At 44.4% G+C, this 22,685-nt stretch overlaps 1 protein-coding gene across 1 annotated transcript in view; it reads right to left on the bottom strand.

Annotated features, from left to right (window-relative positions):
* PAPPA (pappalysin 1) overlaps positions 1–22,685 on the bottom strand; it is a 179,217-nt gene that overhangs the window by 93,316 nt on the left and 63,216 nt on the right. The window contains exons 6-7 of the mRNA XM_083875991.1: positions 18,678–18,799; positions 12,259–12,766 (exon numbers count right to left, since the gene is read on the bottom strand). Of these exons, the coding sequence (XP_083732117.1) occupies positions 12,259–12,766; positions 18,678–18,799 (630 nt within the window). The remainder of the gene's footprint in view (positions 1–12,258; positions 12,767–18,677; positions 18,800–22,685) is intronic.

Genomic DNA, 22,685 nt, shown 5'->3' with positions numbered 1-22,685 from the left:
CACAAACAGAAGAGCTGAAGGTCTACACCATCCCTTGTCCTGTCAGACACAGCCTGGAGCTGTCCAGTCTGTCCCCACAGGCTGCTCATGGCCTCAAAATGTGCCAGTTCCAGAGGTCCTGAATTACCCCAAATATCCACTAACACCATGGTGTTTACAGGTTTTGCTATCCTCAAGTGCTCCAAAAGCAACTGATAAAGAGTAAGCCAGGGGGATGAGGTCACTTTAGGACAACCCAAACAGATCTGCTCCTCAACCTCCATCCTTTTCCCTTCATTGCCACTGACTGCACAAATACAACTGTTTTCTTCTTCTTCTTCTCTCCTCTCACACATGCTCCCCCTTGCTCTGCCTTTTTTTAATAAAAATGGCATGAGAAGCATGGCAGAAGATAATGAAGAGAATTCCTGCCTGGCTCTGCAGTCAGGAGAGAGGAGGGGTGGGATGCTGTAAACACATGAGGGACGTCAAAAATCCCGAGCTCTTGCACTGGGCTGTTATTTCAGCTGTGGTCCGAGCTCTCCCTGTTTGGATAAGCCCAGCAACATGAACATGGCAGGTGCAAAGGCCTCAAAACAACTCTCTTGCCTCTCTCTCAGATACTGGGCTGACTCAGAAGACACAAATGCCAAGGAAAGAGCCCTGGAGAGGCTTTTCTCTCTCTCTCTCTCTCTCTCTCTGAGGAGAGAAGTGCCAACAGGGGCCATAGGTTTGTTCTGTGCCCTCCAGCTTTTTTTATGATTTGTTTACAAGCACAGGAAAACAGGGTAGTTGGAGCACTAAATTAACATTCAAGAGACTGGGGGCTGTATGGTTGATTTCTGTTCCTAAATTCAACTTTAATCTGAACTGGGTGTTTCCAAGGAAGAGCAATGGAGCAGCCAACAGCCTGAACAGATAATCTCAGCTGAACATTTGGTGGGTACATTCTGTACCAGCAGGACTTTGTGCTTTCCAAAGCCCAGAGTCAACTTTTGGCTTTTCCAAAGCCCAAAGACTCAACTTTTGCCTCTGGCTGTGTCAGAAAGTTTAACTAACACCTAAACCAGCCACCTTGCCCACTTATGCAATAACCCACGGGTTTGGGACTGAAGTCAGAGGTTAACGGATCCAACATATTAGAAAAGGAAAATATCCTTTGATCCTTGAATTATTTCTAAGAACCAAAGCCACCACCAACTCTCATATTCACCACAAATCCAAACCAGGCAATTAGTCTGCAGCTCTGCTCTCACTTCCATTGTTGTAAATCTCAAGTTTACAGCAAAACACTTCAGGTTTAAAGCACTGCAATTCAGCTGCTCATCTGTCCCTCTGAGGTGAATTTGCAGCTCCATGCCTGCACAAGATACCCTAGGGCAGGATTACATGTCTGCCTGTAGAACCTCTGCTCTGAAACCCAGGTCCTGTTTAGGACCTTAAACACAATTGATTTTGAACATTCTTTTATTTTTTTTACACATACTGCTCTCCTCTCTCTTTCACACAAGGACTGTTAAATTTTGTACATAGCAAACCTATAGATATATATGCAACTGATTAACTCCTGCAGACTTTGATATAATCCTCTGAGCATTGCTACCAGTTTAAAACACAGTAGCATGTTTAATAAAAAAAAAAAAAAAAAAAAAAAAAAAAACAAACAACAAAGTTTGCAGCCAAGGCCTTAAAGATAGTTCTTAAAAAAAACCAAACAAGAACCACAAAAACATTGTCAAGAGACAATTTTCTCCTCTCATGTTTAACAACAACAAAAATATGAATTTTTAAGGTGGCCGATATAAATGGACAATCTCACTGAGATTATGTTACAAATCCTGGGATAAAGTAAATCTTTGAGGCCCTGGGCCTCACATGGGTGTTTGCACTAGACAGGCAATTTCACGGCAGCACACAGGTTAAGTGTCAGAGCACCTGGTTGCTATTAGAAGGAGGGAAGGAAGGAAAAAAAAATCTGTTGTGTTTTCTTCTTCAGTGCTGCACTCAGACCCTGAGTGAGGTGGGAGCACCTCTCAGTGTGAGGCTCAGATGTGGACACCACAGGAGGGGAGGCTGGTGTGGTTTAGCTGAGGGAGGAAAGACTGGGGACACACAAAGCAGAAACCCCTATTTCCAACTGTCAGAAGCCAGCAGTTCTCCATTGATTTCCAGGGAATGATGCCAGGATCCTCCACCTGAGGATAGTGCTCTGGTGTCCTGGTGCAGCAGGGAGAGAACAGTAACCCAGGCAGCAGGCAGGCTGGGACAGGATCACTGCTGCCAAGGCCATCACTGTCACTGACAAGCTGTGCCTGTTGCATTGTGCACTCTGGTTTCTGACACCCTGAACCATGTCCCAGCTGTGACATGGTGTGCCTGTGCAGGACCACCAGCATCCTCCTGGTTACACCACAGGAGAGGAGAACTGCCTGGTGCACACCCTGCCCACCACACCCTGGGAGACAACAGCCACCCCTCACCTTTTGCATCATCACTGGGACTGGGAGCACTTCAGCTGCTGCCCTCAGCCCTGTGCCAGGCCATCGAGTTTGGGTGGAATTCTTCCCAGTTTAGAGTGGTCAGCTTGGCAGAATAATCTTCTTCACTTTCTCTGAATCCAGACTTGACTTCTTGGATATATTTTCAACAGGCCTGAACTAAGACCTGATTTTCAGAACTCAATACCCTCCTGTTTCCCTGTAATCCCACCAAAATGGTGAACAGAGCCATGGGAGCAAACACTCACAGCGTCTGATCCGAAGGCTCCTGGAGCCAGTGGAAGTTATTTTGTGCATTTTCAGTAGAGCTTAGATTGGGCCCCAAGTGAACACAGATGTTTGCAGTGTTCTCTGGTTTCACATCCCCCATCCCACCTCACCAAGACCTATTTTGGGGGGTCCAGACAGGAGGTCTGTGGCCCTCCTGCTCCTCAGGAGGAGGGAGGGAGGGATAACAGAGAGGGATGTGCTGTCACACCCAGAGCAGAGCAGAGCACAGACATGGGTGAGGAGATGAGGCAACTCTTCCAGAGCAACATTTTGTCATTTCCCTCCTCAGGGGTTCTGTGTTTTGCCTTAAGCCGCTGCAGATTATGAGAAATCCTACTGGCTGGTCTCCAGTGGGATCTCTAATGGTTTAATAACTGAACATTACTGAACATACTTCCACTAGCCTCTTCCTAAAATCCCATCATGAGCTAATTTCCTCTATTGTCATTACATTTGCAACTGGTCTTACAGTTTAAAAAAAATATCCTGTACCACTGTGAATAAATGATCTGGTTTACTGCACTGGGCTTTCAGGGGCTGATAATTTGGGGTATCAAATTTCCAGGCACTGTCTCTGAGGTGGAATTTTAAAAGAAGAAGGAGGTTTCTTTCTACCTTGCTCTTCTTATCACAAGAGCACCAGGAAAATGCTAGAATTGGGATATCAGCACAGAGATGCCCAATGTCACCATTCATTTAAGGACATCCTGACCAAAAAAGACTGAGAGAAATTTGGGTGAAACAATCACAAGATGGGTGCAGCAGGATCAGCAGGTTGTTATGCCATGCAGCAATACATCCAAAATCATGGAATTCCAGACTGGTTTTGGTTAGAAGAGACCTTAAAACTCATCTATTTTCAATCCTTCCACTAGACCAAATTGCTCAGGGCCCTGTCCAACATACCCTGGACACACTTTTTTTCTTGTTTGTCTCCAGACCCCACAAGATATAAAGGACGGCACAGGTATTTCAGTCTGTCTGCAGCATTCTTTCCAAATCCTTGCCTGCTTGAGTGTAGATTCAAATTTAACAGAGACTTGGAATGCATTTCCTTGGAAAATATATTAAAATAAAATGCCCAGGAAATGATCAGGCCAATAGTTCAGCAAAAGTAGCTGAGAAAAGCTGTATTGGCTGACTGATAAAAAGATAGGTAACACAAATTTCTGCTACTTCTGCAGTATTTGAGGCTCACTCCAAATTTTACAAGAGAGTTATTTTTAAATTGTTGCATAACACATGTCTGCCCAATATTTCTTTCCTCAATCAAGCAAAGAAAATGCATTTGTTATTCCTGGGAGATTTCTGGTGCTTCTTATCTTATTTAGAGCCCAAAATAAAGATGCACACAAGAAGGCAAACATCAGAGAGAAGTTATTATCCATGAGATAATGCACAGCCTAATTTACCACATATCTGAGATTGTTTCACCTGCAATAAATTATTTTGCCCAGCAGGAAAAGTCCTGTTTGACCTTTTTTTTTTTTTTTTTTTTTTTTTTTTTTTTTTTTTTTTTTTTTTTTTTTTTTCCCTCCTGCAGCTGAAAACTCTGCTACTACTTCTGGGTCGTGAGTTCAAATTCCACCCTGGCTGGGAGTGATTAAATATATCAATTTCTAATAGTATCTATTTGGATAATAATAGGACAGCTGTTAATGTTCACTTTTTTAGGCACACTTGGACATGGCTAAGTTGTAGTCTACAGCTTGATCTCTCCACAGCCTCTGTGTATTGCCCAAGAGGTACTTTGGAGATGAGAGTCCAATGTAGCAGCAGTCCTTGGGCAGTCTCTGGCTGGAGCAGAGCTGATCCCAAAGCCAAGTGTCACTCCCCAGATGGGGCAATCCCTCTTTCCTGAAATATTTTATTTAGGAGTGGTGGCTGTGGGGCATTCAGAGCAATCCCATCTTTCCAACGCAGACCCAGGCTGAAAAATTCCTCTGGGCTGCCTTGTCCTGGGATCACAAACCCATAAAGATGTCAACCCGCCCTTACTACCTTTATTCTTGCATCATGTGCAGCCGAGCCAGAACAGGAGCTGGGGATTCTGTCAAGTGCCAGCTTTAGTTACAGCGTTACGTAAGAAACCGCAACAGCGAGGAACCACAAATCTATCACCACAGCTGGCACCAAACGGCCTCCCTGCACAGGCTGAGCGGAAAACCTGCCTCCTGAATGGGCAAAGAGTGTCAAATTGTTCTCCCTCCCTTGGCAGAGGGTGGTAAGGGAAAAAATTGCTCTACCTGCTCTGTGTGTGAGGTCAGGAAGCAGGTTTTCTACTTTTGCAAAGATAACCTGGCACCTTTAATGAAGAAAGCAGGGAAGAAGGAAAGCCATCAGAATGTGGCTTCCAGCTGTCAAATCACATCAGCCAAGTGGAGATGCATCACCCCTGAGAGCAGCAGCAGCACTGGCCCCCAACACTTCATTGGGAGCTCTTTGGATGGAGGCACTCTGTGTATTTCCTCTGTGAAACACCCAGCACGCTACTGGCAGCTATAAATAATAACAACCACTACCTGGGGATTTAACAGCACGGCATGTGAAGGAGAGAGGCAGGAACAGGAGATGCAATAGAAGCAGTTTTCTATCTTTTTTTTTCCTCTTCCTGGCTCAATGAGCCCTCAGAGCAGAGCAGGGCTGTGTGCTCTTACCTGGCACAGGAGCAGCATCAGTCACCCTGTGCCTCCCTGCCCAGACCCGTGCAAGCCACAGGTGAGGCCCAACTACTGGGAAAGGAAAGAATTTCCCCAGGGGGTGTTGGCAGTGGAGTTGCTACTGGGTGGAAGAGTCTCCTTCCCACAGCACATCACCTCTGTTAGGGTCAGGTGAACCTGTGACCAGTTTCCTGCTGCTGGGAGGGAAGGTGTGGGACAGGCAGTTGTCCTGTATTTTTCTGTTCTTTCCTCATGGGGGATTTCCAGGTTCATTAAGCAGGAATAGGGCAATCTGTACTGGCTGCATGAGGAGGGAGCTGGTGACACAGCCAAGGCCAGGCATGGCCTCAGAGCAGCACAGGGACAATGCCAGCCCCTTGCCCAGCACCAGAACTGCTGCACTGTCCTACACCAGCTGCATGTCAAACATCACAGCTTTGCCACAACTGACCACAGGCAGCTCCAACACACTCAAAACTCTTCACTGGCAAGAGTTTTGTACAGTGACAGCATGGTCATTATTCCTGCAGGGAAAGTAGGATCTGAAATATTTACTCCTTAACAAAAGCCCTCTGGATGAAGAACTAGGCAAGTTCTTGAACCTGATGCCATAAATTAAAGGGGTAAGAGAAATCTGGTGGGACAAATTTCCCTTACCCTTATTTCCCAAGCAAAACCTGGAAAGGTGTTTGCCTCTTGGGGAAGCTCAAAATAGCTTTGTCCATGGAAAACTAGAGTGGAAAGCTAACGATAGGGAAGCTCTTAGAAATGAGCAAGAAAGTGTGAATAAGAGTAAATCTGTTCCTGCTGAAGCTTGGTAAAAGTGTTTCTGCTGGAGAGGAGCTGCACAATGTCATATGGATTTAGCCAGGGATCTCTAACCTGTTATTAAAGAAAAAATGATATGAAAAATTGTGCAGTTATGGGAAGGAATCCTCCTAGATGGAGACTAGTGAAAAATGCTTTTAATAACAGCAATTGTCTAGTAGTGGGCATTAGATACTCAGTGACTCAACAACAGACACACTATTTTGCATTTACAACTACTAGCAGTAATAGGTTGGATAAAAAGAGGAATTTGAATGAAAATGGATTTTTTTCATTCAGTTTTCTCTTTGAAGCTGACTAACAAACATTTCCTGAAAAAAAAAAAAAATCAGAAACCCGAAAATTCAAGTATCCAGAGATATACAAAACTGGTAAATAGGTTCACTCAATACAGAGAAAGATGGAGTTAATGCAGAAATTAATAACTTACAGGTTTGGATATCCTAAAATGATCCATATGTTGGTATAAGACAATATTACATGTTAGGACCAGGAAAGTCAGAATAAACTGGGAACTCCTTATTGTAAGTGGGAGAGGAAGAGACCAATTAATTAACTGGAAGGTCAGGCTGGATGGAACTCTGAGCAACCTGGTCTAGTGAAAGGTGTCCCTGCCCATGGCAGATTAGAATGAAATGATCTTCAAGGTCTCTTTCAACACAAACCATTCCATGTTTCTATGATTCTATGATTTATTCAATTGCAAGGCAACTAAGAACCATCAGGATGATGAAAGAGCATAGGAGGTCCTTTCACACATCAAGGCAAGGCCTTTCCAGGGTCTGGAAGTTTTTCCAGGGCCTGGAAGCTGGGTAGGTGTTTGTGCAAAGGGACAGCTGGAATGCCATCTACAGTTCCAAAGCCAGCTGGGAATCCAGATGTGCAGCACGCCTGTATCTCATGGACAACCCTGCAGATAAATCTGGGCAGGCAAAGTGTTTTCTTAATATTTCAGTCCTATCTTACATACTCCCCAGTATTTCCTGGCATATCAAGAGAGGTTTGGCATGGTAACTGTGGAGGAAGGATGAGCAGAAGATGGGTGATAATATGGGCTTCATCTTTTGGTGTCGGGAGAAAAACCACCCAGCGATCTGTATCTTGTTTGGGTGGAAATATGGTGTTAATTATCTTCATGACAGATAGATTTGGCAATTCATTTCAGCTGCTTTAGATCATACATTCCTCTGGCTGGTAGACCTCCAGAAAACAGAGAAATAGATCTTTGAGGTGAAGGAAGGAATGTCATAATAAGGACAGATGTCTCTGTGAAGTTTTAGTGTTGCATTTTGCAGGGACTTGGGTTTAGATATCATCAGTGTGATTTTCATAATTTCCCAGTCTGTTCAGCTGGGCTGGGGTCAGATAAATGAACTCTTCTTCTTGAGTTCAGGGGCTAAAAGGCACACTAATAAGTGTCTGTAAGGACTTCTTGCTCATTATAAACAGCTACTGCTGATTCTCCAGCTTCTCTGCTTGTTCATATTTGTAGAAGCCTTCAGACTAAAGAGTCACTTTCCATTTGACTCAACTTCTCATCTGGGATTTCTGACGAGTCACTGACCATATGCTGCTTCCAGCTGGGGACCACTAACAAATGGTATATGCAACAATAAGGCAAATTTGGAAAGAAATTACTGTGTTGGATAAAGTAGAGGGTTAAAGCAGGTGAACTGCTAAGGACCCACGAGCAATGAAACACTAAGGACCCCCAAACAGGGCCACAGGAGCCCTCCAGCCACCTGCCATCCTGAGAGTGGCAATTTCTCTGTCATTCTGCAAGAAGCCAGAGTGAGATCTTAGTCCACCACCCTGAGGTGTTAAAACAGAGTTATAACCCAAGAAATGACATGGAGTTTACAAGTTCAGCACTGAATGAAAGTCTTAATTCTAACAACATATTTGAAAATATTGTGTTTACTTGAGCAAGAACTGCTGTTTACACAGATGATGATCAGTCCCCCTCCAACTATTATCAAGCAACACAAAAGGTTTTAGCCATAGAATGTCAGTGCAAAACAGCCAAAATTGAGAAGAAAAAAGCTATTTCTGTACAACAAAATGCAAGCTTCTCTCTCAGTGTTTCTTTTTTGAAGTCTGAATGCAGGATCTCTATACCAAAGCTCTTGTAGGAATGGCTCAGAATAACATATCACAGGACTGCAAACTTGCTTCTCAGTGAAACTCAACCCTGCAAACCCAAACCTTGTACCAGGGATTCGTGCTGAGATCCTTTCTCAGGTTATTTCAGTCAATGCCTTTGTCTTGAAAAAAACTCTACTGGTTAACACCACAAAGACAACCTGATCCAGTTCTGTCCACCACACTTTGAGGCTTCTTACAAAGTGTGTGTCAGAAAACTTGGGAAAATTTCCAACTCTTAGAAACTTTTTTCAGTCAATCTGACAACTTTCCAAAACCAACCTCAGTGTCTCATGTAGGTCTTGTAAGCACACTCAGCTCCTCATTGCTCACAAATTGGGATTCTGGGAGTGTCATGGGGAACATGAGCTGCTCACCCCAGCCTGCCCTGCTGGGACTGACACCTAACTGTGCCTCTGGCACCATCCAGAGAGCTCTGGGCACTAACTGCTCACTGAGCTCTTAAAAAATCAGCAAGGATTACTTTCCAACACAACAACGTGAGGGTAAAAAAGCCCCAGCAATGGTGAAAAGTCATCGCTCAATTGCCATTTGACCATGTCACACAGTGTTTCTAGAGAACAGCCTCTGAGCATGTGCACAACCCACACTTTGCATTAAATTGTGAGCTGAGACTTTGAGACTTGCAGATGAGGCTCCCTCCTTATCAGTTGCTGTGGTGTGAAGACTCAGCAGTTCTATGTTGCACCTGGCCTGACCTCTTTTTTTCCCCCACTGATTTATTTAGCTTTCTGCTCTCCTCCTAGGCTCTGACTCTCATTTTGTACCCCAGATACCAGCAATTCTGGCTGATCACACTCAGTGGAATTGAGTGTATCTTGCCTGGTTTCTGCAAGGTCCAAGGATAAGGTCCTGGATAAGGTCCTGTCCCTCAGAAATTAATGTTTAAGCCTCAGCTTGAGCCAAGAGTTGAGATTAAAATTCAGCTTGAGAACAGAAGGTCTGGCATTATTTTGCATTTCTTAATAAAATGTTTCCACTGTTCTAGTTATTTACTCTCCTCTGTGGAGCACCCAGTGCTGACTAGGCAAGGGCTATCCATTAAAGGCTGTCTCTCCTCTCAGCTTAAAAGGAAGTTCCCTCTCTTTGACGGGAAGAAGGTAAGAGAAATTAATTTTTCTTTCAGCATTGCCACACCTGGGGAAAGGATCTTGCTCACAGATAACAGTGCAAGCAAATATTTTCTTTGGGAGAAAAAGAGAAAGTGAAGATCAAGGTCAGAGGAGGCAAGAGTAAAGATATGCGACTGCCTTCAAAATAGCCTTCCACAGAGCATGTGGGGGTGTTGTTTTATTTAATATGGAAAACATGCAAGGGCACCAAGGAGGGGCAACTGGCTTGGGGCTCACAGGGAGATAAAGGGGCTGCAAAGTCTGGCTGCAAATGTGCTGAATTCCAGTGGTGCAGAATGAGGTAAACAGGCAGATGTGAACAGGGGAGAGAGAGACATTATTTACCTCTACACACATTCATAAGTGGGAGCATGGCCCAGTGCCTCTGTGCCTGTCCTTTCCTTCCTTCTTAGGGACTGCAAAGATTCTGGCTAGTCTTTGCACAAGGTTCCAATGGAAAATTCATAGTGCTTTTTTGCCTCTATCAGGAAACCACAACCCCATGCAGTTTCAAGGAGTTTGTTGTGTCTCAAGGTATGGCCCAGCAGCAGCAATCTCCCCATCACCAGGAGATACAGATCAGTGCTGTGCCCAGATGATATGATAAAATATTCATCTCACTTCTCAAAAGTTCAAACACATGCAGAAATCTTGAACCACACAGTCACAGACTGGTTTGGGTTGAAAAGGACCTTAAAGACCATCTTGGTCCAAACCCCCTGCCATGGCAGGGACACCTCCCACTGTCCCAGGCTGCTCCAAGTGCCCAATGTCCAGCCTGGCCTTGGGCACTGCCAGGGTTCCAGGGGCAGCCACAGCTGCTCTGGGCACCCTGTGCCAGGGCCTGCCCACCCTCATTGTAAATCAGCCAAAACTCAAAGCCAACTCTGAGTGCTTAAGAATCTGCCTATCTCCCCACCCAGTGACTAAAACTTCACTTCCCAGGTGTCCTGTCAGGGCTCACTGGCAGGATTGTCCCTGTGGTCCCTGGGAAGATGCAGAGGAAGTGAGCTCAGCTGGCCTGGAGGGTCTGGATGGGATTTGGTTGTGAGGTTGGCTGTGGCAGCTTCCAGGAGCATCTCTTTCCATCCACTGATCACAGGTGGATCCCAGAAAGACTAAGTTAAATATTCTGTCTGATTTTCAGCTGGCTGTGTAATTACCTGAGACATACAGGCAGGGACAGCACTGTTATCCAATGTGATTTAATCAATGACCCTCAGGAAAACTGTCATTAATTCCTGGCTACTGATTTAATCCTTAGAGAACTCCTCCATTTGAGCTACCTGTAAGCTAGAAGTGACCCACAAAACCATAATAAAAGACAAAGAAACAGAGTTCAGAATGCAATTTGTGTTTTGGGCTTCTCTTTTTTTCTTTCACGTTGTGTTATGAAGTCAAAACTGGACCTGTTTCTGTGGGAACTTGTGCTAAGGTATGCAAATATTTCAAACCAAACCAGTCCCATTTTCCAACGGAGTGGGCTAGGTTTCAGGCAAAGATGCTTTCACAGCAAAACCTTGGGAAAATTCACCACTTTCCACATTTCCAATATGCCAATATCCATCTCATGCTAAGTGCCAGCAACTGTTTGAACAAGGCTACAACCCAAGAAAGCACTTAAGCACATGCTTAACTTTCAGCACATGAGTAATCTTTGTGATGTCCTGGGTTTTGTTTTTAGATTCACTATTGTTAGTTACCTTAATTTTTTAAATCTGTAGGGACAATTTGTATCTTCTGAGATGCATAATTAGGTCATGAAAAGGGGTGGTAGCTCATGATTACTGAATTGTTAATTAATCATTTTTATTCTATTTAAACATGCTTTAGAAGACCATAATGATGTATGCTTCCTTGATATTAGCTGTACTAATTAGATCATCTTTTCTAAATTAGAGTGCAGTTTTCTTAGCAGGTTTCCTTTTATCTGGTATTCATTTTTCAAAAGAGCTTCACGTTGCTCCCACAGACGAGTGAATCATTTCCAGGGAATCACGTTATGCAAAAGATGTTTTTCTTCCTGTCAAATGCTTATGGGTAGATCACAGATCTCCTCAAGTCAATAAATATTTTGAAGTTGGACTTTCCTCAACAGCAATGCATCCCTTTACTATATGACTGTAACTGTATCTGGGATGAAACTCAGTTTCTACAACAAACTAGAACATTTGCCATGTTTCCCATTTCAGAACAATCTCACACCAACACAACTTGGTTTAGTGACCCATGAAAGCAGAAAATGGAAGTGGGTTAAACACATTTATACACCTGAACATGCATGTGTATTTCTTTGCACACTTTCTTTAGCAGTTAATCAATTCTCCAGCACTGAAATCCCTGCTCTCTCCTCCTCCACCAAAACTTTCAAAAGATTCCCAGAGAAGTGATGACCATGTTATTCCAGAGGTCCTCATTTAGGTTAGATTAAACATTTAATTTATCATATCTGAGGTAGATTGCATTATCTTTTCTAGTTAAAGAAAGCCTGAATGACACATTCTATACAGCCAACCTAGAAATTTCTGAAAAACTCTCAATGAAATCTCAGGCTATCTCATTTGGGTTTAATGCTCCTTTTTTCAGATTTCAGAGACAACCAATGAGGACATCCTGTCTTGGTGATTCTTGGCATGTCTGTCTAGTTCAGCATCTTAACAATCACTTGTAGTGCTGGACATTAGAACAGTGAGAAGAACAGAAAACATTGTTTTGATCTATCCAAGTCTCTGGGAAGCAGCTACTTACGTGTCAACAAATCTCCTGCTGAGGTTTGAGATGACCACTGGAGATCCAGACTGGAAAGGGGGGTCCCGGACCACTTTGTACTGGATGGGTTTGCAGCCCGAGCACAGGGTGCTGTGGGGGACAGAGCTCAGCATGGCAGCGTCGATTTCCAGGTGCTCATCCAAGGTGTAGATCTGGATCCCATACACCTCCTCTCCCACTTGTCCCACATCCAGCTTTATGGTCAGCGGGATGTCACAGAAGACGTTCTGCGGCCCCAGCGAAATGTTCTTCCCGCTGACAGTGAGCAGCTTGATGTCATTCACTGCCCCACTGGAGTCCCAGTCTGGGGAAACAAACGTCACCCAGACTGTGAGGGACTCTGGGGTCAGGGGATAGCGGAATTCCAGCTGCAGGTAGCAGCCCTGGGGCTCGGGGCAGGCCGGGGGCACCGTGTGTTGGTTGACAGCCGAATTGGGGCTCCACGTCCTGACGCTGGATTTACAGGGCTGCTCAACGTCAGGGTGCCCTGGAAAGGAAGAAGGAAGCAAAGAGAAGGCACAGAAGAAGTTAGAGAACATGAGTTTTCATTGGCATCAGTTTAAAAGGCAGACTGGTGGCAGGAGAACATATCTGTCCAGGAAACCAATTATTTACTCCATCAGAACAGGCATGGCCAGCACGGGGAGGAGGAACAGAACACCAGTGTCTCCTGGCCAGGTGAGAGACACAAACCCAGTTTAAGTGCCCAGCTGGACTGGACACCACACAACACACTCTGTGCCAGTGCAGCTGGGCCTGCAATTCCTATTTCTAGTGCTTTTCCCTGTGCCAAGCAATGCTATTTTCTACCCCTTCCACTTGGTAATTTACCTGATAAACAGAGTCACTTTGCCTCCAGTTAAACTCCTACTTATTCCCTTGCCTCTCACTCCAAAACACAATCTTTTTCCCTTTAACAAAGACAAGAAAAGAGCCTTTGTTCCAAGAAGCAGTTGTGCTGTTCAGGGGCAACTCCTGTGGCATTTACAGGCTGATCTAGCATGTTGTGCAAAGCCCCTTTTTTTTTGGAGGCACATGGAGCACAGGTCTGAGCTGTCTCTCTGCTCTCGTTGTGATGAAACAACAGGCACTTGTGCTTTTACTTTTCTCACCGTTGGCTGTGCTCAACTACATGGGAGGTAGTACTAAAAAATAATGAAAGCCACAATGCTTGCTGGGTTCCCAAATACTATGGTAACATTACAATTTGGCGTGGAGTCATGGACTGCAAGATCCAGAGGGGTCAGATGGGTGGAACAGTTGGTAACAGAATCCAGTGAGAGCTATAAATTCCCTTTTCCTTCCCAAATAATCACACAAAAAGGGAGGTAAGCATGACAGGGAGAAGGCAAAGTACAGAAAAAGGAGATAAAGAAAGGTAATGAGAGGAGAGAAATGCAGAAGGCAGAGGGGAAAAACGAAAGGACAGGACAGCAGTTTGCAACTGAGGAAAAAAGCAAGATAAACAACTGGGCATACATGGACAAACAGGACATCACTACTAATTTAAAGAGAAAAGGGCAACGTGCGAAGGTTATTCTGATTGTCTGTGATTCAATGAAGTGTTAGAAATGTGCCTGTTTTGTCAAGGATAAACAGCTCAGGGAATTCTCCTGTTCATACCAAATGAACCCAGATGCAGAATAGATTTCCTGGCAGCCTTCCTGCGATTCAACACCATTGTCCTACAGATGCCCAACTTTTCATGCTTCTCCCTCACCTCCCATATATCCCAGAGCCCTTCTCTCCTCTTCACATGGCACAGAGCAGTGGGAATGCCACTAAGATCAGCATCTGGAGAGACCACAGTGGAGATACATTCTGAGGAAAGCCAGAGGTCCATTTAACACGCTCGAGTTTCCCCCCTGGCAAGTGCGTGAGCCCTGTGGATAATCCCTGTGAGCAGCAATACCCTATTCAGCTCACGTTATCTCACCCTCATTGCAGGCTGGGTGTGCTTGGCTGAGTCCCCTGACGACTTTCTCAGACCCACAGCAAACTCCTGACTGCAGCCCTAAGGTCTTTTTTAACTCCAGCATCTCAGAGGGCTTTGGGGAGATGTGTGAATTTTACCACTGCCCTCTCGCAGAAAGGAAAATGGAGCTGATGGCTCACAGCCCAGCACGTCCCCACCTGGGATCCTGCAAATTCACCTCTGTCAGTTCAAGGCCTCGGTAAGACCTAAATTCCAAACAAACCTACACGTTTTGGTAAATCAGTGTGTGATCCTTGGAGATGCATGGATTGGACTCAGCCTCCAGGGAGCTTAGCAAACAGAGCATTACCCCAAAACAGGTGGAAGATTGTAATAATTCATAAACTAAAAAACCTCAGTGAAGTTGAGATAAAGACATTCTTTCTTACCCATTATCCAACACCTATATCTGGGTGCGAAAGATTCATTTAATTGTGGAAGAGGACAAAAACCTTATTTCATATAACTGGATTTCTAGAGACAGGTAAATACTCTGAAAATTACAAATATTTGTATGTAAAAATAAATGGTGTAGAAGTTATTTTTCCCCTCTGAACTCAGGTTCTGAAAATCCTTTGCCTTATGATCAGACACAGAACAACATCTCGTGCAACATTAAATCTTGCCTAACACAAAACAGGAATGTGAGCTTTGTGAGGATGAGCCAAACCCCATGTCCTGGTTGGAGACCAGGGTTGGCAGGTTAGGAGGGTGTCTTTCCCTAAAATGCTGTCCACAACTACAGCCTGTGCATTGGTCCTTCACTGTGCAGTGCCTGGGATGAATTCCCCAGCACAGGGACAGAGCCTCAGAGGCCATCTGACATCAGGAGTCTCTCAGGATGTCACCCCTGCTACAACCACAACCCACCTGCCACATTTCTTAGTTGCTCAAGATAAAGGAACCGACCAGTGGGACTCCAATGTCCAGCTGGGGCAGTTAAGATACAGAAGGAATTGCTCTCGAGGGAAATATTAGGCCCAGGAAAAGGCTAAGCTCTAGAGAAGTACAAGGCAACAACGTTTTTTATAGTAATCTTACACTTCTCTCAGTCAGCAGTGAGGCAGGCAGGAGGAACTGACTGATATATGCATATATTGCACAGCAAGCAAAGGTACTCACTGGGCTTGAGCCAAAATCACCTTTCTTACATAAAACCCCCCTTTGACAGAGTAATGGAGGTGCTGTAAGGTTTGTTGATCTAGCTGGTGTTGCTGGTGAGAATCCAGGTAGGTTAGAGCTTTCTGGCTCTATGGTGAAGATAAAGAGTAAATCAGAACTGCCTGATCTCATGAGCCTTCCCACAACCCCTGCCAAGGAACAGGAAGCCCCTGGTGCAGGGGCCACAGCTGGCTGAGAAAGATCCACGAGATGCCTCAGCCTGGGGGTTGGATCCCACCATGCTCTGGAATAAGCAGGGAATTAGGAAGGACACTGCCCACAGCAGGGTTTTGCAATGGGCACAGCTCCCACATAGTCCAGACCACTGGTGCAGCTGCCAGGGGTAGGAGACCTCAGGAAAATGAGATCAGACCAACCAGAGCTGCTTCAGAGACACGTGAGGAGTGTGGTTTTCTGCTCAGAAGCTGGATGAGTCCTACAGAACATTTTCCATGAGTGTCATCTCAGATTTTAAAACGAGCTCATTTTGGCTGTGCTTGTGCCTCCTTTGTCTTCATTTTCCACGGACATTCAGTGGAGATTTACACCCATGAACCCCTGCAGAAAATGGATTTAAAGCTTGACGGCTTGAGTACTCACAGAGAGACAATTAAAGAAGTCAGACAATGACCTAAACTGCTATTTGTAGCTCAGACCAAGTGCAAATAGGCAGAGGGCCTGAATGTCAGGGAGTGTGGTGGTGGAGACAGAAAACCATGGAGCAACGCCATACACTTGGTATATTTTCTACCCTAAAGTGGCAACAACTTGTTAATCCTGAGGACATGACTACCAAACTTCTGTTCCACAGTCAATGGCACAAGAGCAACTAAATGAGACAGATAAAGATCAGGCTGAACCCTTCATAGTTAAGAACATGCAGGCGCACACAGCAAAAAGAGGAAATTAAATGCAAAATGCTGCTGAGTAATAAATCTTAGAGTAGCTTAGTTTCTCTAGGAATGATGCCTCTGGCAAGATGTGTGAGATCTAGAAGTTTTCAAATCAAAGCTCAGTGGTGAAATTTTGATGGAATATGCAGTTCTTTCAAAATAAAAACACTTTGCAAAATTGGGTTTATTTGGCCAAAATCTTATCCTGGAAGAGAATATGGCAAGAAATTTCTAACACTATTGGAACATTGTGTTTTGACATTTTTGTGAGAAACCTTTTCACTTTTGCACCTTGAATCACTTTCCATTTTGATATTCAAAGTTGCTTTTGCCCTAGATTCTATACTAAAAGGGTATATTTTCAAATGTCATAATTTAACCAAAGTTCATGAGGAATTACATGAGCTAAACAAAACATTTTGGCCAGCCTCAAACACTTTTTTGTTTTTGATTTTCCTTCGTGGAGAATTTCAAAAGTTTCAAGTTTTGTTCCAAATGAAAACAAGTTTCAAAGTCTTGTAATTCTTGGCTAAGTGGAAATTCCACCTTCTACCCTGAACTACTACTGCGAGTGATCCAAACTTTGCTAATGCTGTTTACTGTGTGATCCAGTCCCCCTCATATCCAGAGTCTTGCTTCCCAGGATGGAGCTTCCACCCAAGGGCCAGGTGTGCTCTGAGCAGCCTTGGATGTCATAAAATCATGGAATGCTTTGTGTTGGAAGGGACCTTAAAGCTCTCTTGGGCAGGGACATCTTCCACGATTCCAGGTTGCTCCAAGCCCCTTCCAACCTGGCCTTGGACACTTCCAAGGATGGGGAAGCCACAGCTGCTCTGAGCAACCTGCTCTAAATTTAGGGGGTGAGTTGGAGTGAAACACAACCTCTGCTGGGCCCCCACACTGGGACAGCGTGGGGCAGAGGACACTGACCCCTGTCCCATCAAGCAGCAGAGGCACAGCTCTTTGGATGTGCTGACCTTAGGACAAGAGAGAGCTCCTGGGTGCCAGCCCAAATAACATTTATTGCAGAATAACTCTCATGTGCTTTAGTTGCAGGACAAATAAACCCTTAACATAAGGTGCTATTTGTATAATGAGTTTGCAAAACCCAGGGCTGTCCTTGGGGCTCAGTGAGCTCACCTGTGTGAGTGTGGGCTCACAGTGAAGTGTGTGGGCCCAGAGCGTGCTGCTCCGGAAGGAACAGCTCGTGAGGGACAGGCTGGAATAATACTCAGCTCTTTCCAAACTGTGATTTGGGATGACTGACCTTTGCCTGGTACAATCTTAAATATGCTCCAACACATACACCCAGGGACGTAACGGAAGGGACGTGCGGAGGAGAGTTAATGATGGAGATCTAATGGCACTGCACTTCCAGCCCTGCAGACAATTCTCCCTCCAACAGGCTCCAAAAGAATGACTTGCAAAACACCTGAACAGGAGAGCTTGACGTGGTCACCTACATTCCTGCTGCAGAGCACTTGCCCAAAGGGCAACCTCCTTCCAGCCTGGCTGCTGCTGCAGCCCACTGCTGTTCACCATAAGGGAAGGCAGCACAAATCAGGCCCAAATAAATAACAACTCCCCTCTTTTGGAGTTGGAGCAGAGGGTGTAAACGGCATCCTTGAGGAATTCATCTGGCAGATTTGAATGGTCAGCATTTCTTGGCACTCTGCTGCTTTGTGAAATTCATGTTCAGCTCCTAGAATTCACTTAATTCATGAGTAGGAGCACGACTCAGGGGCCAAAACACAGGTATTTGAGCCAGTGGCACTCCTTCAGGGCACGATGTTCCTCTGCCCACTAGTTCTGTCCATGTTACATGCAGGTGTAATCAATCACACCCAGATTTCCCCACTGTCTTTGTGGCTCTCCCTCTGCTCTGCTCCACCTTCTCTCCCACCATGTGTTTGTGTTGGGATCCAGCAAGCTGAAAATTTGGGGGTTGGTATATAGTGGTATTTATGGGGCAAGATGGAGACCTTAGGGTGGAGGTTAGTTGTTCTTCTTTCTTCTCCATGGGTTTGCATGGTTTTCTCTAATTGGGTGAAAAAGGCCAGCATTGTGGACCTTGGGTGGTCATTATTGGGTTTAAAATATAAATAATATAGGTCTCATCTCGTTATTGGGCAATTAGCACTTAAATAACTTTGGAAAGAGTTAGAGGTACTCCATTTTACCTCCATTTTCTAAAGTTAGTTAAAGTTAACAAGTGCAAGTTAGATCCCACAACCCATGACACTGTAATATAGATAAGAAATAATAAACACTGAGTCCGAACACTGCAATTCCCGTGTATTAATCCTGCCTCTAACATGAAGAAAAAAGGATAAGAAATCAACATATTTGCCCCCATCCCTCTGACTCACCTTCTGCCTCCCGTGGGCTCCAGTGCCCCGAGGGGTCGCAGGGCATGGGAGAGGAGGCGCTGAAGGCGTACTGCACCAGGACTCTTCCCTCTGCACACAGATCACATGCTGATCCCACTTCTCTAGGAGGCCAGGAAAACAGGAAAACACACCAACTTAGTAACAGCTGAATGAGCTGCTTATTCAACTATATTAAAAGCAATAAGACTTAGAATTCAGGTCCACTTAACCCTCTTTTCTCAAGGCACTGACAAAAGTGTTTTCTGATGCTGACCTTCTGTAGATTTAAGTCAAGAGCCTGTGTAGAAAGCATTTTTGAGCCCTCCATCCAACACAAAATGACAGCCACCTGGGAAATTATATTCACCTATATTTTTTTCCCCATCCTGCATTGTACCCCATCATGACAAAAGAAAACACACATTGCTTAGGGGTTAGAGCAGAGGAATTTGCCTCAGTAGTTTGCAGATCTATTTCTGTTCCCACCATGGATTCATTTATTGCTTGAACTTGTAGTATCTTAAAGATTGTCCTGCCAGCAAGATTGGATAAACAGGGAAACCCAGTTAAACACCAATTCACAAATCATGAACTGGTTTGGGTTGGAAAGGACTTAAAAGATCATCTCATTCCACCCCCTGCTATGGGCAGGGACAGCTTCCACTATCCCACGTTGCTCCAAGCCCCATCCAGCCTGGCCTTGGATACTTCCAGGGATCCGGGGGCAGCCACAGCTTCTCTGAGTAACCTGTGCTAAGATCTCACCACTCTGACAGGGAGTAATTCTTAACATCTAATCCAAAACTACCCTTGGTCAGTTTAAATAGGTTTGGTAATACATTCACAAGATCTGTGTTTAAGCTGATATAAACCAGTGTAACTCTAACATTGTCCATAAAGTTAAGCTGATTTATATCAGCAGAGGATGCAATTCACACAGTTCAGTCTTATGTTCTTTGGGGTCACAAATTCAGAATCCTGCATGACCCAAAGTACATGGTTATTTACCCCAGTAATCTGCTTGCTATTCAGAATTAATTGTTTTGCTTTAAGGAACACTTTCTGCTGAAATGGAAAGTTAAAAATTAATTATCCTAATGATCAAATGCACCTAGGAAAGGACAGAGGTTTTAGGCAAACGATTTGTGTGTAACACAGTGTACTCTCTACACTACTCTAGTAAGAACAGCTTGAGTAAATTATTAAATAATTTATATCAACTATTATAATCAGCTATGCAAATTTTAACTATCATAACCGCCACTGCATGATTTATTTCAGCACTGCTTTGAAGAGAGGGCTGTGATCCTCAGGCAGAGGTTATTTGGGATCCCCAGTGGCTGAGCCATCCTGACAGAGACAGCAACTGGCTGAACTTGTACAGTGCAGGAAGGGATGCACCTGCTGAAAACACCTGAGAAATACAACATGGCAATGGGGTAGAATAAAGGAGATAAAGGTGGCCTCCTCTTCCTTTTGTGGCCTGTAACACTGGTAATGAAAAAATGTGGGCAAGTTGTGAGTAACTTCTCTCCATGTCTCACTTCACCCACCTGCACCACTGGTGTGATGCTGCCTCCCTGTTTCATTTCTCAGTGCCTGTTTACCAGAGACTTACGTGTCTGACTCAGCTTGCCTGAATAATACATGCAAAAACAAGAATTTTAAAAAATCAAGAAACCTGAATAAAAGGTCCTGAGAAATCAAAATGTAGAATTACTGTTGTGAAGTTGTTCTTCAGACAGTCCCATGAACAGTCAGGATAGAATAATCTTTCAGTTTCTCTACAAAGAGACTCCTGCATTAGCACTTGGTCCTGGATGAGGAAAGGGCTCTGAAAGCCAAGTTTCCACAATTAGGATTGCTTTTTACTCAAATTAGCAGCTATACAATTTCATCACAGGCTGCCATGGTGGAAAAAAAGTGTAGGCTTATGGACAAACATTTTCTTTTACCAGTGAGGACTTGGAGGTAAGAGAGAAATCACAAGGAGCATCATGTGGGAAAGGCTATGAGCAAACTTTCTCTTTTTACTTTTCCAGTTTAGGAGCCAAACTCAATCCTGATGTAACTGCACTGGCTGAAAGGACTTACACAGGGGATGACTCCTGAGTTAAAGTTTTTGGTCTGCAAACTCTTGCACACAAATCCTATAAAGAGCCATGAATGTCCAACCTAATTATGGAATAGCATTTACAGGCTTATGAAAACCTAAGCCAGGCCCTTATACCTTAGAAAGCCATAGACAACAAGAAAAAAATGAGTATAAATTGGTTTAAAACCACTATTAATTAGGAATGATGGCCATATCGGCCACCTCATGCACAGTGGCACATGACTGCCCAAAGTGCAGGGTAATGGAAAATCTAGACTTCTCTGTTTTCTAATAAGCCAAGTACTGGGGAAATTCCAGCTTATGAAGTTCAGAGCACAGGAGGAATTCATTCCTACAGCATGATATTTCAGTGAAGTGGGTTCAAAATCTAAAGACTTTTAGTGAAAAACAGACCATTTCCTTCAGGGCCAGCACCAGTTCAGTAGGCAACTCAAAACCACTAAAAATCTGTGATTCCTTTGGGGAAAGAGTGCCTGTTTACAGACTAAATTTGAGCTGCTGTATTTGAAATTCAGGGTTGGTCCTCTCCCCTCTAAGGCACTGAAACTTTCCAGCAAGGTTAACAGAGTGATTATCAAGCGTGGCCATCTCTGGGACACCACACTGACCAAAATATTTGCTTGCTAAGAACGAGATAGAATCAGATTCATGGAAATTAATGCTGTCACCTCAATGAAAACTTGGAGAAGCAGATGCATTCAAAGATTTCTGCCCAAATTCACTGCAGAGCCCCATGACAATAAACTGTTCACATCTGCCCACGCATCTCAGACAGGAGGTGCATGAATGGATGCTCAGGGACAGCAGATGAACACATCCAATGGATGCAGTCAGGAAATGAAGAGACTTCTCTTTTTCTTGCTTGTTTTCACTTGTTTCATTTGCCTTATTGTTATTTTATTATTACATGCTATTGTGTATGCATTTTTTCATGCTTTTTTTTTAAAAAGGGAGGATGGAGAATGGGAAGGATTCCAATCCTGTGGGCAGAAGCTGTGAGAAATAATGTTGGTTCTTGATATATTTTATTATTAGAGATGTCTGGGAGCTCAACCAGCTGCTGGAGTTTAGGGTCAAAGCACCTTGACAAATTTACATGCAGGTAAGTGACTCTAGAGTGAGAGAGCAAATATCAGTTGAAGAAGCCAGAAGGGTCTGTCAGGAAGATTCTACTGCTCTTGTGTCTACTTTTGCCAAATTGTGAGAACACGGGAGAGCCACTCCCAAATTTACAGGTACTAGAAGTTAACATTTGTCTCTGCCCTGAAATACATGTGAGTAATCACATAATTTGAAGACTCTATGAGGAAAGCATTGAATGCACCTATGACAGAGTTTCATCTAAACAGGGAACAGACACAAGGTCTTTACTTCCATGCCCCATCTCCCTTCAACCTGTCAGGACCTCCCACAGACACAGCCAGCCCAGTACTATGTTTTTAAACAGAAGGCTAAATTTTCCCTCCCTGACTTTCATTAAGCAGAGGTCACTGCCTGTGCACAGCTCTGGAGAATAAAAGAGACATAAAAGGAACTTGAGTTACGCCGAGCACGCCCACAGCAGCGTCGTAATTGGGATCAGGAGTGAGCTCTCAGAGTGAAATTTCTCCTCTTCCCCAATCCCAGCACTCAGAATGGTCCTGGAGCAGGGGAGCTGGACCCAGTTTTGCCAGGAGCCAGAGTGGAGGTGTGCTGCAGGACCACACCTGATGTGCTCCCGGCCGTGGGGCACCGTGAGCCCCCCGAGCCCCCGCGGTGTTGACGTCAGGTCTTCATTAACAACTGCTTTGCTCTGGAGATCTACTTCTATAGTGCCACAACACTTGCTAGTGTAGCCAGAGCCATTCATCCTTTGAAGGCCCTTTTACACTGTCAAAACATCAAGGGAAGGG

The sequence above is a fragment of the Zosterops lateralis genome, assembly GCF_965231275.1.
Source record: "Zosterops lateralis genome assembly, chromosome: 20".
In the NCBI taxonomy this organism is placed as follows: domain Eukaryota; kingdom Metazoa; phylum Chordata; class Aves; order Passeriformes; family Zosteropidae; genus Zosterops; species Zosterops lateralis.
This window is presented reverse-complemented; position numbering and strand designations above follow the sequence as displayed.